Source organism: Antrostomus carolinensis, unplaced genomic scaffold, assembly GCF_000700745.2.
Source record: "Antrostomus carolinensis isolate BGI_N321 unplaced genomic scaffold, ASM70074v2 scaffold1220, whole genome shotgun sequence".
NCBI lineage: Eukaryota > Metazoa > Chordata > Aves > Caprimulgiformes > Caprimulgidae > Antrostomus > Antrostomus carolinensis.
Genome location: NW_010287499.1, coordinates 22,709 through 39,884, shown reverse-complemented (window position 1 = coordinate 39,884; position 17,176 = coordinate 22,709). Strand labels below are relative to the sequence as shown.

Sequence of the window (17,176 nt, the reverse complement as noted above, 5' to 3'; positions counted from 1 at the left end):
ATCTAGTCATATGCAGGAATTTGAGGTATTCTATTAAAAATATACTGGTTGTGCTTTTCTTTTTCTATCTGCTGCTGAATTCAAGACAAAAGAGAATTGGAAAGGGCTAAAAAGAAGAGTGCATGTAAATGCAGTTAGCTCTATTAACTAGGCAAATGGAAGAAAAATTTCCAAGTATTGTTCTTTTTGCTCTTTGCTGTTAATGTCTGCTGAGTAAGATGTTTACCTGTATGCATTCAGATAACCTCTTTCTGTCAGTTAGTGGTCAGTTCCCAGTATTTCTCCCTCCTTTTGCATAACACTTTTTCATGTGTATAAATACTGAAGATGAAAAAGCTATGCAAATAAAACAGTATTTATTTATCCTGAAATATGAGATAAAATTCCCCAGTGAAGTGAAGTTGCAAAGACATAATACTGTAAAAAGTGAAGTTAAGATTTATTCCCCACCTATTTTAAAAAGTTGGGAAAAAGTGAGACAGAGTTTATAAGAGCACTAGTGGTCTTCATTTGTTACTTTAAGAGGGCTGTTTTCTTAATGAAGTGTATTTAAGAGCTGGCCTATAAACTCAAAACTAGTTCTTCTCAGTTCACTCAGTGACCTTGGAGATCCTGTGACACCTTCCACATTTAAAACCACATAACAGATATTGTTTTACACAGACAAAGCAAATCACTACAAAACTGGGGAATTTTGTCTTGCAGTAAGTAATTAGATTTTCTGTCTCAATAGGAGGAGTATTTTTTGAGCTATCAGTTGAAGTGCTAATGACCTACAAGTTGGCAAATGTGCACGTTTTATGTTTTCTTGCTGGGGATGTCTCTTCCAAGTTCATGATAGTGGAAAAATAAGTTTCTTCTTCTCTCTGTAAATAAAGCTGTTACTAAGAAGTGTAATTCAAATAATCTTTACTGTTTCCTTCTCCACCTCTTTCCTTAAGGCATGTCTTGCTGCAGATGAGAAAAACAAAACCTTTCCTGACAGATGAAGGTCGGCTCAGTGTTGTTCCTTCTGTAGGACACATTAAGAAGAACACTTAATTTTTATAGTGTATCTTTGCATTAGAAAATTAGGGTAATTACTAGGTACCTCACAGGAGTATTGCCAAGATTATGTAGCTAGTATCTCCACACTATCAGGAGGATTAAAGTTTGTGAACATCATTTGAGTTCAAGTCTTGGGGTTTTTTTCTTTCTCACTGCTTAAAATTTTTCAAGACATGGAGGACAAAATTCATTGCTGATAAGACTTCTAAGTAGAATTGGAAACCAAACAGAAAAATTATGCTTTTTATGTTATGGGATGTCCCTTCTGGTAATTTTAAATTGAACCTGTTTATTCCGAATTTGCACTTTGCCCGAATTAGTTTTATTTAGTTTGATGCAATACTGTTACAATTTCTGTTTTGTTTTTTTGCTTTTTCAGACATTCAGTAGCAGTGGCTGGAAATGATCCTGTTTCCAGAAAAGTAAAAGGCATAGTGTGTTAGGAATGCTCTCTACGTTTATAAGAATTTCATGCAGGTGTTGAGGCACGTTCTCAACAAAAGTATGTGGTTACCCATTTTTCATTTTTAAGTTAACATCAGAACAATTATTGTATTGATACCTATATTGCAAAATATCTGTGACAGAAGCAATGACAATCCAGTTGTGGCCATGTGGTTTTTAAGAAAAACAAAATAATTTCAAGATGTTTTTACTGTTGAGAATTGAATGACTTTTTAGAGTCTGCATTTTTCCTTTATTACACTAGCAAAGAACGCTGTGGACTTTTCCAAGGAAACCACATTTTAAAAGTGGCATTAATGGTCTGACTAACAAAGAATCCTCTAACAACAAGGAAATTCAAAGTTGAAGACAAAGAAGGTCATATCTTATAAGTTTCAGGTCTGGGTATTATTTTCATCACTGCTGTTTTAGCTAGTTGCTACAAAAGTCTCATGTTTTATGGCGTGAATGCATATCTGTTTTGTGCTGAAATAGCTGTGACAGGCACCTCGTATGATCAAATTTATTCACTGGATTTTTCAAACCCCTTAGTAGTGGGGGGAATGGGGGGTGTTGGGTTTCTTGTGTTTTTTCTACCTCAAAAGGTCTATGCGGATTATTCTTTAGCCCAAATAATTTCAGTGACCCATTCTACACCATGTCCTTATGAACAGTGGTGTTTGTACAACTTAAAGGAGTATTGAAGCGCAGCGTAGAGCAGAAATAATAGATGGCATGGCATGGCATGGAGGTGGAGAGTGTGCTGATCTTAGATGAAGAGCCTCTTTTTCAGAAATGGTAGTTTGAGGAAAATGGACATGAAATGATACTGTACATCTCTTGTATCTTTATGTATTATCATTTGTGTAGTATCAGTTTATATTCCAAATTTCTCTTTACTTCTGCTTTGAAAATCAGAAACCAGATTGTAATTTTTAGAAGTGTTAGTTTACAATATATTTCAAGAATTCTGTTGAAATTGGAAGTGACTCCGCATATGGTTGCGAGGGGTTAGTGATTTATTTTCTAGGGATAGAGTTTCTAAACCAGACCCATCACTAGGGATTTGACATTTGTGTGCTTGTGTATAAGAAATGCTTATTTTGCCAGATAGTCCTTTATTTTGTGGGATTTTTATGTATGTCGTTACATTGGAGAGTAATTATTGATTCGGTGTAAAATCAGTCTTTGTTTTGTTATGTTAGTTCCTATGTCCCTTTTCTAAAATTATTGTAGGAGAGGAAATGCTTGCTTGCATGGTTATCATTTTAGTTTTTGCATTTTGTAAGCTTGTGAGATTATTTAGTTTTAGTAGGATTTTCCTTTATTCTTTTATGAAAATGACCTGCTAACTTGAGTTGTTTTGCATGGTTAGCAACGTGAATGCAGGTATCTCTGTCAGACAGTACTCAGCTTGGACTGCGTCTGAAATAAAAATGAAATTCCTCTCCAGAAATACTTGTTTTGCGCTATTAGTCTCGGGCTGAGAAAGTTGAATGTAACCATGTCTAAGATGATTCATAGAATGCTCTAACATCTGATTAGCTCAGAGAAAAGAAAATCTGATTCAGGGAGTTACTTTGCCATATTCTGAAACAACATATTTTTGTGATTTCATTTCACTGGGTTATTTATGTAGTGTGGAAGCAAAATAGTGCTTAAAGCTAGCAGGGGATTAGTGACACTTGCCATGTGGAAGTTGTCAGAGCAGCTAAAGCCAGCCTTGCAGGCAGTAGTTGGTGACCAAGTGAGAACAATGTCTTGACAGAATCTGTAGCTATTGAAGTAACACATTTAGAAATACTAATTAGATTAACAATTTGAGGTCTAGTTAACGAATGGAACGTTCACTTCTCATAATCAAGTGCAACACTTAATCATGCTGTGTGCTGACAAATAAGAATATTCTTGCTGAAATCTCCCAGTGCCATTTCGCTACCAAGGTGTGTTTCAGAGTGGTTGCATGAGTGAAGATTGAATTTATCTCACTTTAATTACACAAGGGTTGTATTTATGGGAGTTAATATCAATTTCTAGTGATGTCCCATGAATGACAGCAGATGTTTTACATGGCTTTCTCATTTTGTTATGAATATAGCCTTTTAATACTGTGGTTTGTTCAAGTGTTTTTTCATTAGATTAGGATCTCATTTTGGTACCTTCATAGGAAAACTTGCTGCTGCTTCTCAAAAGCAGTTATATCTAAAATCATCAAAGCTAATTGCAAGCAACCCTCAACCCAGGAAAAGGCTTATGCCTTTCTGTGTCTCATACGATACTGCATGTTCAGAAATAACTTGATGCACTGCACTCTGTAACTTTTCCTTGGTGAACCAGATAATTTGTACAACGGTGTGTACCAGATGGTACTTACACATTTTAAAATAATCATTATTTGATATTTTAAATATTAATGAGGATACATATATGAGAACCTTTCAGATATATTCAGCTGGAAATCCCATTTACTGAAGTAAAATTTCTGTCTTAATATAGACTAAAGAGTCTGACATGTAAGTTTTTGTTAAATGCTGATGTTTAAGATTCCTCCTTGTTATTCTCGTAAATTATTTCTTATCAGAATTTTCCGTAGAAACAAACAGGGGAGTAAAACATGCTTAGATCTGGTCAAAAGATGTGTATTTGCACTGGGAGTGGCTGGTTTGGTTATCAGATTTCTAATGGGAGGTAATCAGAACTGTATTATCAAATGAGTAGGCGGACAAAGGGGCAGATCATATTATGATATCATGAAGTCATTTTGTAGACTGGACAATCCTGCCTCTGAGTAGGACCGTGAATAGGGTGTTGGGGGACAAGGGCTGGAGTTTGTATGCTATGTGCTGTTTGTAAGAATATGTTAATCCATTGAATGTGCAGGTGTTTCAATTTCATGTTGAATTGGAATAACAAGATAGCTACTTGTTTTTATTATGTTCTTCAGTAATCCTAGAACAAAGTCATAAATAGTTGAAGAGATTTTTAGCCCATTGTATAGTACAGGTAGTACGGGTTTAAGTGACAGTGGTGAACTGATGCAGTCAGAAAGATTAATTTTATCACATAAGAGGTTCCTGTGGAAGAAGAAGCAGCACATCGTACCACAGCCTTCCATGAGACTACATCCAGTCCTGCATATAGGTTATGTAATTAGTGCAGTTAAATCATAATGTGTCTAATGTAATCTAATTGAAAAGGTGGTAAAGAATAGGCTGAAGGCAGAGCTGCCAGCAGTTATGTATGTAACTGTAAATGAAAGTGTCTGCTGTAATTTGGTTTTGCATAAATGGTGTTGTTGACTGTACTACTAAGTTAAGTATTTTTATAGAGGGTGAATTGGTTTGGGGTTTTTTTCAGCCTACCCAGAATCTACTTTCAGTATTTGGCGGCAGACATCCACTGATTACATATTTTTAATGAATACTTTATAAAGTAATTTCTTTTTGAGAATGTCTGGAGTAAAGGGTAACAATAAGCAAGCATTAAAGAAAATTTTAGAACTTATTTGGCACCAAGTGTCTGTGCCTTTATACCTGTTAGCTGCACTATTTTTGCAATTTATGACTGTAAAACAGGAATTTATTACCCACCAACATTCCCACACAATGTGCAAAGTGTGAGTTCTGTCGTCAGATACTGTGGAGTATTGATGGCTATATGTTGGCAGCATCTTTCTTGTTTGATTAGAGTTAACTCATCTCTGTGCGTGATTACTCTGAGGAAGATCAAACCTACCATGTCTTCTAAAGTCCTTTAGGTCTGGAAATCAGAATGAGGCTATCCCTTTCTACAGTTAGATTAGTGTGTTATGCTTTGTTTCTTAACTTTGAATGCTTACAATGGTGTTAAAATTAGGACACAATGTTCCTCATGGAAGATAAATGCCAGAGACTGAAAATAATTCAGCTGCATTGTACGTTTGGCTTCTACTTAATATAATGAGTACATAAGAAATACAGATGGAATGAAACAGAGCTTTCCTGCATCTTTACCTACGTACTTGGACATTGGAGTTAAAATTATCTCTGGGGATGTGTTAAGTAGTAGACTCCCTTTTCCTCCTTATACAATGTCGCAGACCACTAGACCTTTCCTGGTGACTGCCAACAAATCTCATTTTGTATTTGCAGAATGTGTCTCAGAGTTCACAAGCCATCCCAGTGTTTTGTGTAAAAATATTTATACTTTGATAGTTTTCAACAAAATGACATGCCTGGAGATAGTGCTATTTATTTGTCATTTCTGCAAAGTCGCATTTTGTTTTTGTTCATGTAAAAAGATACACTATTGCCTCTTGATTCCATGCCAGAAATTACACTATTATCTTAGGGCACTGTGTGCCAAAACATGTAATGAATTATTGCTGATCTGCATGAGGTAAAGGAGAGATGAGTGGCACAGCATATCCTTCCTGGTTGCTACCGGTTTTTCTCCTTCCAGTTAGCACTGCTGTTACATATGATATTTAATACAGTTGCTGTCTGCTAACAGTTTGGTTATATTACTAGAGATGTGATCACAACTTGTTCTAGTTCACATTTGCATATTGACTTGAACTGTATTTTCTTTTAATGGCAGTATGCCAGACTTCATAATGATGTAACTGACTAGAAGCTTCTGACAGGATGTGTGCATGAAAGAAGAAAGGGAATTTTTGCCTACTGATAGAGGCAAAAATGGTTGGTAGGGACAGAAGAGGCGGCTGGTTAGATAAGTTATGCTTCAGAAATAAAACTGCCTGTACAGTTTAGATAGACCCTATTTAGCCTAATAAAGAGAGATGCGTGATTTTTGTACCCAAATCCCATCAGTTGTTAACGAGAGGGAGTAGCAAATGCCTTTTTGACATTATAAACAGGAGGTGGAGGGGAGGTAGAGAGTAGTCGAGGCAAAAATTCTCAGTAAAGCCTGGCACATGTGTTAGAGGTGGTTTTAAAAATATCTGTACTTCATAAGAATATAGTGGAACTATTAATTGATGATTTGCTATAAATAAAACAGCTGCTGAGTGGACATACCTTCCATGACTACAAAATAACATACAGGCTACAAGAAAAGATTCTTTTTTAATTATAATTAAAGCACAAGATAAACTTGTGCTTTGAAGGCCTGTTTTTACTTAGGTTTTCAAAACGCTGCTGTACTGTATGTAGTCTTTTTTTGTTTCAGTACAGCTATTTCTTCTTTGTTGATAGGTTCTAGAAAGTTTTAAGATCATGGATTACAGTCTGCTACTGGGAATCCACATACTGAACAGTAACATGAAGGAAAAAGAGGGAGAGAGTTGTCAGAGTGCACTGGACTCCAAACGTCCTGGAGGGCAGAAAGTTCTCTATTCCACAGCCATGGAGTCTATACAGGGCCCTGGGAAGTTGGGGGACTCCGTCACCACAGAGACAACAAACACGTAAGTGCCATAACTTGCTCTTAAGGTTACTATTAAAACTTGCACATTCTGTTTCTTCAGTCTGTGCCACTCACATTCAGGAGTACACTGCATTTCAGGAATTGAAAGATTAAGCTTTTTTTTTTTTCTTTCCCCCCCCAAGGCTAGAACGTCAAGATTTGCTGCAGAGCAGAAAACTAGGAGGTTGATTAGTAGATCAATCATCTTTAAATACTTGATAGCAAATTTGGTTAGTTCAGAGTGACTTATGTATGCACAAGTGCATTGATTTATAAAAGAGAAGTTATGAGACAGCTATTCTGAGAGTCCAAGGTATAATGTAATTTCAACTGGCAGCAGCTTCATGAGCCTTAAGCAAAACTGTTTATTAACATTGAAATGGATATTCCTACAGTGGTTATTTTAGTCTAAAAATAGTATACTCAATACGTAGAACTGTATCATCAACCACTGAAGTGCAGTCATAACCATATACAGTGTTTCCTGAGATTAAGAACTGCTACTTTCCTCTTATTTTTCTATCTAGCAAAAATTGAAGTAGACATTTAAACATATAGATGATAGTTACTCTGTTATTTCCTGTGAAGTATATTCAGTGCTAGTGACAGCATTATGTTCACCATCTGTCCATTATAATGAGGGTTTAATTTCAGTTTAAGGATTTACTCATCTGATTCTCAAGGGAGCTGTCTAGGTAAATACAACTGATGATATAGAAATGTGTGCTTTCAAGCTCTTCTTTCTTCTGGTTTTGTAGTGAGTCTGTCAATAGCAGCAGAAGCTGACAAACTGAAACTGGGTTTCGGTTTCTGGTTCTAAAAATGATAGACCCTTTTTTCTAGGTGGTGGAGTAGGAAGAGAGGGTTTTAGGATGAGCTTGTTCTTTAAGGTCATGGTGGAATAAGTACTGTGAACCAAGTGGAGATCTAGGAAGTCAGGGTTCTCAGCCTGGTACTACTTTTTCCATCACTAATGTGTCTGTAAGGAAATTTTGGAAAAGCACGTACTTAATTTTTAGTGAAAAATATACTAAACAACCTTTTCAGAGTTGGAGTAATGTGCAGGTTCTCTACAGTTTTGTTACATGTGATCAATAAAGTGACAAAATTCTCCTTTAGCTAGGCAAAAATATTTATTTTCCTTAATAATAAAGTGTTATATGCTTTTTTCCTATTTTCAGATCATCTAAATATTTCCAATTCTATCTAAAAGTTATCCTAAAATACTGGGATATTTATAATGGGTATTTACTGCTGGTTCCCAGATACTTTAGGTTTGCCATGTAAAATCAGTTGTATGTTAAGTGACCCACATTTGACTGACTTAGCTCTGTGGCATGTAACTTCAATGCTGTATTTCTCTGGGTTTGCAAGTGGGTACAGTTTACCTGCTAACCGATGATCAGAGGTGTCTTAAAAGATAATCTAACTATGTTTTTGTTGTTTCTCTCAGAATGGGAGGTATTCCAGCTAAAAGCCACAAAGGAGGAAAGCTGCTTCTATTTATGGGTATTATTGATATTCTCCAGTCTTATAGGTAAGTTGAATTTCAAGTTTTTATTGAATAAACTATTCTGAAATTAATTACGAATGTGGAAATTTGATAAAGCAGTTCTGATTTTATTTTTATATGCTTAGGTTAATGAAAAAGCTGGAACATTCTTGGAAAGCTCTTGTTTATGATGGGGTAAGTAGATTTTTTTTTTTTAACTGCTAATAGTTTAGCTAATGGAACTTTGACTTACATTGACTAGAAAACAGCTAGCTATGGTATATTTGTAGTCTGCCATCACCATGTGGTTTGGGCTGTTGCTGAAATCTTTTAGGTCCATTTCCCTATACGTGCTCTGATTTTGTTTGCTGATCTTTCAAAAAGCAAGTAAAATGATCAGCTTCTCCTTTTTACTTACACAAGACAACAGCCCCTTAGCAGAACACTGATGAATCTGTAACTGAAAAAAGTACAGAATATGAAAAAAAGCATTTCAAATGCTAGGAAGATTTTGCAGAATATGGCTGTATAATTCATAATTCATAATTTCATAAATTAAATACTTGACAAGAAGTTCTTAAAGAATTAACCTTTAAAAAAGGAAAAACTTGTTAGGGTTCACTTATTTTGAGTATGCCTGAAATGTATGACATAATGTACCTGAGGTGTCCAGCTTCTTTCTTGGCAATTTAATTGTGATTTACTTACGGAAGATGTGACTGAGACCTTTTTCAATCTTGCAGGACACTGTTTCAGTTCACCGACCAAGTTTTTATGCAGACAGATTTTTAAAGTTTATGAGTACACGAGTTTTCAAGAAAGTTCAAGGTAAGAAAATTGTCACTTTTACTCTTTTAGATATTTTTGTGATTATTACTTTATAACACTCTTGCTTTGGCAGTAAAATAATCCTTTTTTCAACATCATGTGGCACTTACATTGGTAGAAGTCGAATTTTTTCACTGTAGCTAATGGAACTGTACTTTAACAAAGTAAAATTACAGAGAATTATTGGCTATGTATTTTTCGTCAGATCAAGGGCGTCTGAAGGTAAATAGGTTCCCTTATATTAGCATTGATATAAAGATAAATTTCATGATCTAATGATGCATCCAGTCCTGCATCTGTTATTCATAGGAATACGCCCATTGACTTTAATTTATTTAATTTGCAAAAGTAGAGATTGTTTACAAACCAGCTCCAGCATGTTTGCAAAGACAGACTTTCTTTCCTTTGACATGGTTTTCTTCTGTGCTTTGTTAAGGAAAAGAAAGCAGAAGTTGGATATTATAAAAAGTCTTTGTGTTTGTCACCATCACCTGTTTTTAGTTTTCCCCTAATTTCTTTTTCCTTAATGTTTTAATTCATTCTCAAGGCTACGATACATATCACTATTAGCTACTTACAGGATGTGGTAGGTTGACCTTGGCTGGATGCCAAGTGCCCACCAAGCTGCTCTATCACTCTGTCTCTTCAGCTGGACAGAGAGGGAGAAAAATGTAACAAAAGGCTTGTGGGTCAAGATAAGGACAGGGAGATCACTCACCAATTACCAATCACAGGCAAAACAGACTTGGAAATTAATTTAATTTATTGACAATCAAAAGTCAGAGTAGGATACTGAGAAATAAAAAACAAATCTTAAAACTTTACCACACTCCTCCCTTCTTCCAGGGCTCAATTTCACTCCCGAATTCTCTACCTCCTCCCCCCGAGTGGCACAGGGGGATGGGGAATAGGGGTTGTGGTCAGTTCATCACATGTTATCAGACATTATCTCTGCCACTTCTTCCTCCTTACTCTCTTCTCATGCTCCAAGCATGGGGTCCCTACCATGGGAGAGAGTCCTCCACAAAATTCTCCAGTGTGGGTCCTTCCCATGGGCTGCAGTTCTTCATGAACTGCTCCAGCCTGGGTCCTTTCCAAGGGGTGCAGTCCTTCAGGAACAGACTGCTCCAGCGTGGGTCCCCCATGGGGTCACAAATCCTGCCAGCAAACCTGTTCCACTATGAGCTTCTCTCCACGGGGTCACACCCTCCTTCAGGCACATCCAGCTGCTCCAACATGGGTTCCCCCACAGGCTACAGGTGGTCATCTGCTCCACCATGGACCTCCATAGACTGCAAGGGGACAGCCTGCCTCACCATGGTCTTCACCATGGGCTGCAGAGGAATTTCTGCACTGGTGCCTGGAGCACCTGCTCCCCTTCCTTCTTCCCTGACCTTGGCGTATACAGTTTTTTCTCTCACACATTCTTCACTCCTCTCCTCTGGCTTCTAATGCACAGCAGCTTTTTTCCCCTTCTTAAATACATTATCACAGAGGCACTTCCACTGTCACTGATGGGCTTGGGCTTGGCCTTGGCCAGCAGCGTGTCCATTTGGGAGCTGGCTGGCATTGGCATTGACTCTGTTGGATATGGGGGAAGCTTCTAGCAGCTTCCCTGTAGCCCCACTGTTACCAAACCTAGTTGCACAAACCCAATACATAGGGGAAGGAAAAAAGCCAGGAGAAACGCAACATCACTACAGAGGGACATTGCTACTGAGAGTTGTCCAAAGGCTTACGTTTAAGTCTTGCAGCAACTATTTAACTATTAATTGTCACTTCTCTCAAATAAAATTAATTTATTTCTGTAACTTAAAGCAGACCCTGAAACTGTAGATCCTCTTAGGGCATTGAGGATGGAGGGTAAATTGATCCTACATAGGTGAGTTCTTCCCGTACGTTGAGGATTAACCCCCATGGGCAGTTGAACCCCACACTGGCAATCCCTCGCTCCCCCACCGGTGGGATAGAGGAGAGAATTAGAAGGGTGAAGTTGAGAAAACTCCTGGGATGACGTAAAGACAGCTTAATAGTGAAAGCAAAAGCTGTGTGTGCAAGTAAATCAAAGTAAGGATTTAATCCACTACTCAGCAGCAGCCAGTTGTTTAGCCGTCTCCAGGAAAGCAGAGATTCGTCATGTATAACGGTTACTTGGGAAGACAATTGGCCATAACCCTGAGTGTTTCCCCCTTGCTTTTGTTTACCCCATCTTTTATTGCTAAGCACAACATCATATAGTCTGGGATATCCCTCTGGTCAGTTGGGTTCAGCTCTCCTGACTGTGTCCCCTCCCAACTTCTTGTGCATCCCCAGCTTCCTCGCTGGCAGGGCAGTATGAGCAGCATTGACGCTGTATAAGCACTGCTGCTCAGCAATAACTAAACGTCAGCACTGTTTTAATTACAAATCCAAGACATAGCACCACAGAACTACTGTGAAGAAAATTAACTCTGTCCCAGCCAAAACCAGTGCACTGTACTTTCCAAAGACTCCAAACACTGCAGTAACTACCATGTAGGCATATGAAGTTAGATTTCAGGAAAAATATTGGAGAAATAACTATCACATTCTTTTTCTTGATTCCAAACTGAAAAGAACAAATTAGTGTTGCCCTTGTCCCATGGAGTGAGCCATGTAGCTGTTTTATCATAATCTAGGTACAGCTTACTGCATTTAGCTTGACTTTGAAAATTAACAGGGGAAAATTAGCTGTCATTCAAGAATACACATCTTGAACAAAAGTTCATATGTTCCTATCTACCTTGAATTACAGTTCCTCCAGGTGTGATCACTATATTCTTATTGCATAATAATAATTTTTAAAAAAGGCAAAGTGTAGAGACTTATCTTACAGGCTTCTGCCATCAAAAATTCAGATCAGGTTTTATTTTCACTAAAATTTCTACCACTGAAAGTCAGTATTTTTCAGACTGTATTGGCCTTGGTTAGTCTGCATTTTGTCTAAAGATGATACAACTTTTCTGAAGGCTAGTATCCAGCTGTTTTTGGAAGGAATCAAATTATTGTGAGAGAGAGCTTATGAAACTCTGACCCTGTCCACAAAAAACAATGTTAGAGACATGGCAGGTTACAACAACGTGTGTCATTAGGTCTAAATGAAAGAATAGATAAACTGATAACTAAGAGCAACAAGAAGAAGTGTAAGTGGTAAGTACTTTGTGAAATTACTAAATAAGAAGAAAAGAAATGATAGTCTGATGGAAGGAGAAAGCTGAGAGTTGCTGAACTAAAATAAGAAATTAGATACATTAAGTAGAGTGAAGGAGTCTTTAGAAGAAAAAGAGATAATTTGGATTAGCCCTAATTAGTGATTCCCTATATGCATGATATATTGTGACAGCTATTCAGGAAAATAAGACTTTTGCAGAGTCTTATAAATATTAAAGAATTGATTAATAGTTATTCTATAAGTTAGTCAGGCTACTGAAAGGAGAAATTCAGTCTGAAGCATCACAAGTACAGAGAAGGATGGTGATGGCTGCCAAGATGCATTCAGTGTGTATGCAGTGAGGACGACTGTAGGAAACACCTGATGAATATACCAGCAAGGCAAAGATGAGTGCTTGGGGTTCACTGTGGCCTATGCTGTTCTTTGGGGAAAAGCTGTTCTGGTTATCTAAACAATGAGGGGGATTTTTTTCAACAGTATGGCAAGTGGTATAAAACCTTATTATAAGACCTATAGATCAGCTGGTTTAAATAGTATGCATCCATACTAACTTACTGCTTTACTGCTAAATTTTTTAAATCTGTGGAGGTGCTGAAATGGCACTTTTTTTTTTACCTTTTTTTTTTTTCCCCAGTAAGAGAAGGGATGTTTCAGCTTAGCCTCTATGAAACAGTGTTTTGTGAGTTTCATGACTTTTTATAAAGCGGAGTTCTTGACAAATAAATATAAATTGACTGACTAGAACTATGTAGTTTATAGAGGAAGTTATGCTCTAAAGTGGATCCTAGTTAGCAGTTTGATAATCCTACTTGTGGAACTGTATTTATTTTGCAGTTGAATGTCAAAATGTGGAATGGACGTTTAGCTCAAATGCTACAGAAAGAGTATTGAGCAGATGGCATTGTGTCAAACTGATAGAAGGTGTTTTGTAATGTGTTATGCTCATCTCTTAACATTGTTATTAGTTACCTGAGCGAAAAACAAGTCTATGTGCATAGAGGTTGAACAAAATACAAATGAAGGATAGAACTAAATGAGATTCAAGTGAAACAAGAATGGCTACAAATACTAGCACAAATGAACAGCTTAAGGTATTACATGTTACATCCTTCAGAAAAGGGTGGTTAATATAAAAATAAAATAATCTGATGCAGTATGACAAAATATGAAGCAAAATTCAGTTGAAAGGAGAAAAGAGCCTCCTGACACTCAGATCTCTTAAACCCTAGAACAAAACCTAGGGCCACAAAGATGATGAGGGGCCTGGAGCATCTCCCATATGAGGAGAGGCTGAGAGAGCTGGGACTCTTCAGCCTGGAGAAGAGAAGACTGAGAGGGGATTTTATCAATGTCTATAAATACCTGAAGTGTGGAGGCCAAATGGATGGGGCCGGGCTTTTTTCAGTAGTACCCAGTGACTGGACAAGAGGCAATGGGCAAAAACTGGAACACCAGAAGTTCCACACAAACTTAAGGAAAAACTTCTTTACAGTGAGGGTGACAGAGCACTGGAACAGGCTGGCCAGAGAGGTTGTGGAGTCTCCATCTCTGGAGATGTTCAAAACCCACCTGAACACTTTCCTGTGCAACCTGGTGTAGGTGAACCTGCTTTGGCAGGTGGGTTGGAGTAGATGATCTCCTGAGGTCCCTTCCAACCCCTGTGATTCTGCAGTTCTGTGAATTTTGCCAGAGAACTGGTGGGAGCTCTGTTGTCTGAGACAATACTCAAAGGAACTTCTCTGCACTTAAAGGGGTGAACAACTTGATACTTCTGTCTGTTGGACAAAATCAAAATAAATGTCTTATGCAGTCATGTAAGTTTCCTGAACATTTGAGTCTTTTTTCATTTCTTTCTAATTTTGACTGGTAGATTTATGTCAGCACAAAACACAACCCATTCTGTATTTGAAAAGTACAATGTGCCATTAAGAACATCATGCCTAATTTTCTCTCTAATCTTAATTTATCTGTCTCATTTTTCCAGGCTATTAACCTGTCTTAATATCCCACTCCTATTGATCTGCTCTGCATACAAGGCTATTAATCTACTTTTATATGGATTAATGATTCAAATGCATTATCATTCTTTCATAAAATAAAGAAATAGGAGTGTTCCTGCCTTCAGGAACATTATTTATAAACTTTGAGTTAGACATTTCAGTTTAAACTCTTAAGCCGTGTTCTCAATGAGTGTTTTTTTCTCCTGGTGCACAGAACAGGCCTCCATAAATAACAACAAAAACATAATAAGCAGATTCAGTCTTGGGCAGAGACTAGCTCAGCAGCTACTATGCTATTTTTTAACCATATCCTGGAGCTATGGATCTGATTCTATTCTTCAGTATTTAGCCAAGTGGCTTTGATGCTTTTAATCTGAATTTTGTAGTAGAGCACAATATGAACTGCTGCAGCACATCTGAAGTAACCTTACAGCCAGTGCATGGAGGTCAGTAGCTGGTGACTGGAAAACACTAAATGAACTGACTAGCATCCTTCTGGAGAAGAACTACAAATGGGGATCATGGTTCAGTAGTAGTGACAATGGTCAGATCCTACAGTTTCACTTAAAATGCTATTGTAAGTAGGCAAGTCCTGGTAAGAATTATAAAGGGGATGCTCCTACCTGAGTGTACAAGCCATCAACATTTTGGAAGTGTTTCTTTTACCCAAAGAAGATGATGTTTGACACATGTCACTGAAATGGAAATTCTGCAGTAGCACATACACCATTATAGAGCAGTAGTTCACAGCTCAAGGAACTGATCATAACCTCTCAGAATACTCCAAATGTATTTTCTGTTTTCCTGTCTTCTGTTTTGTTTTTTTTTTTTTGTATCATTCTGTCTCTGATTACATGGGTTGTTACTCCATAGGAGATTTGTAACTTAGTGATGGGAAAGTTGGTTAACTGACTTGTTTTTTTTGTCCTATGAGCAGTAAGGAACCCAAAAAAAAAGACAAAAGTACTTCACTCATAGCTGAAATGATGATGCCTTTGGCTCTAGTTTTAATATAATATTTGGTAAGTGGGTTTGTATCTGGATATGTTTGTTGTCTGTATTCAGAAAGTCTACCTTTACAGATGGCTTGCTTTTCTATATGCTAAGATGTGCAGGGAGATAAGATGACATAATTCAATACCTATGTTAATTTGGTAATACAGCTTTAAAGTCTTCACCTTCAAAGAAACGGTGCAATTCCATCACAGCCCTAAAGGCAACATCACAAGAAATAGTGTGTGCAGTTAGCCAGGAGTGGAAGAATGAAAAGCATGGCCTTCTTGCTGAAGGACAAAGCTACGCCAGCCTTGATGAAGAAGGTAATGTCTTTCAAATGAACAGCCTAAACAGTGTCTTTAAAGGAATTTAGTATAAGCTCTAGAAGCCATATAACTAGAAAGCTTGCAATCTGGCTGATCTTTCAAAACTTCAGAGTTGAGTTATCATCCTGGAGAGAGTTGTTAGTCATATTTGGCAGAATGGACCTTCAGGAGCAAGAGGAAGTCCAGAATCAAGGTTACAGTATGTTGTTAATCTTTTGGATTTCAGGGGATCCTAAAAAAATTTATCCATCCCAGGTAGTGGACTGAGGCCAGAGCCAGTGCTATTCTTTTCACTGACTTTTAAACAAACATGTCACATAAAGTGTTTTGAAGCTCAGTTCATTGGTTCCAGAGTCTTTTTTAAGAGATACAGGCTTTGCCCCTTTCAGAGTTCATCTGCAGCCAGGCTTAAAGGAGAACCAGCCACCTAATCCCATCTAAACACTGGGCCCTGGTAGTGTGAGACCAGTCTCAGAATTCAGAAGAATTCATCAGATGTTCATACCACTGTTTGATGTTTGACCTTGGGGTTGCTCTGTATTCTGCTGGATGTACTGGCTAGCAGCTGAAATTCACCTTGGAATGCAAAAGAGTGTGGGTATGGGCACATGAATATTGCAGTCTCATAAATTCTGTGTATTAAGATGCTTCAAGAAGCTGTTGAGAGCACTATGTGACTCCATACATTTATGTAAAGATTCTTGGATTCAATTTGAAATAATTTTTTTTAATGTTGTTCTTTATTTTTGTGTATGCAGCATTAAGTTCACGCCACCGGCCAGATCTAGTGCCGAGCACTCCATCTCTGTTTGAAGCAGCTTCCTTGGCAACGACAATTTCTTCTTCTTCCTTGAATGTAGATGAGCATTATCAACATGATCAACCTATGCTCTATTCTAGCAGGTAAAGGCATTATAGATGGTAGAGGATTCCTCACTGTTTTGCTAAAAGTCCGACTGTGCAATAGAAGGGGGTTCTGTGAAAGAAAAAGCAGAAGCGACAAGTGTCTCTGTAGCTCAGTCTTGAGCCTCTCTTTGAAGGAGGGATGCCATAAGGCCATAGGATTTGTTATTTATTTGTTTGTTTTTATATGTATTATGGTTGGGGTCACAAAATGGAAAGCATAAACACAGCAAAAAGTTTATAGTATACTTTGAAATTTTTGTCATGTTCCAAAACTAAACTGGGCATTAAAAACTTGCTTAGGCCTTAGTCTGTGCCATAGACCATACTACATTAAGATCAGGGTAGGAAATACTTGTCGTAACTTAGCTGTAGCCTAAAACAGTTGCAGAAAACTGTGATGTGGTAGGAAAAGGGACCTACTTTCAAGCTGATCTTCAGTCTGAATGTACAGTGCTGAATGGTCTGCTTTAAGTTCTTTCAAAATTACCATTTTCTGAAGTGAATTTCTATGAGACTTCACCCATGGGTGAGTCTGTGTAAA

General features: G+C 37.5%; 1 protein-coding gene across 1 annotated transcript in view; it reads left to right on the top strand.

Annotated features, from left to right (window-relative positions):
- PIP5K1B (phosphatidylinositol-4-phosphate 5-kinase type 1 beta) overlaps positions 1–17,176 on the top strand; it is a 49,940-nt gene that overhangs the window by 13,330 nt on the left and 19,434 nt on the right. The window contains exons 5-10 of the mRNA XM_010162955.1: positions 6,687–6,898; positions 8,351–8,434; positions 8,536–8,584; positions 9,133–9,217; positions 15,571–15,726; positions 16,488–16,632. Coding sequence (XP_010161257.1) covers positions 6,687–6,898; positions 8,351–8,434; positions 8,536–8,584; positions 9,133–9,217; positions 15,571–15,726; positions 16,488–16,632 — 731 coding nt within the window. The remainder of the gene's footprint in view (positions 1–6,686; positions 6,899–8,350; positions 8,435–8,535; positions 8,585–9,132; positions 9,218–15,570; positions 15,727–16,487; positions 16,633–17,176) is intronic.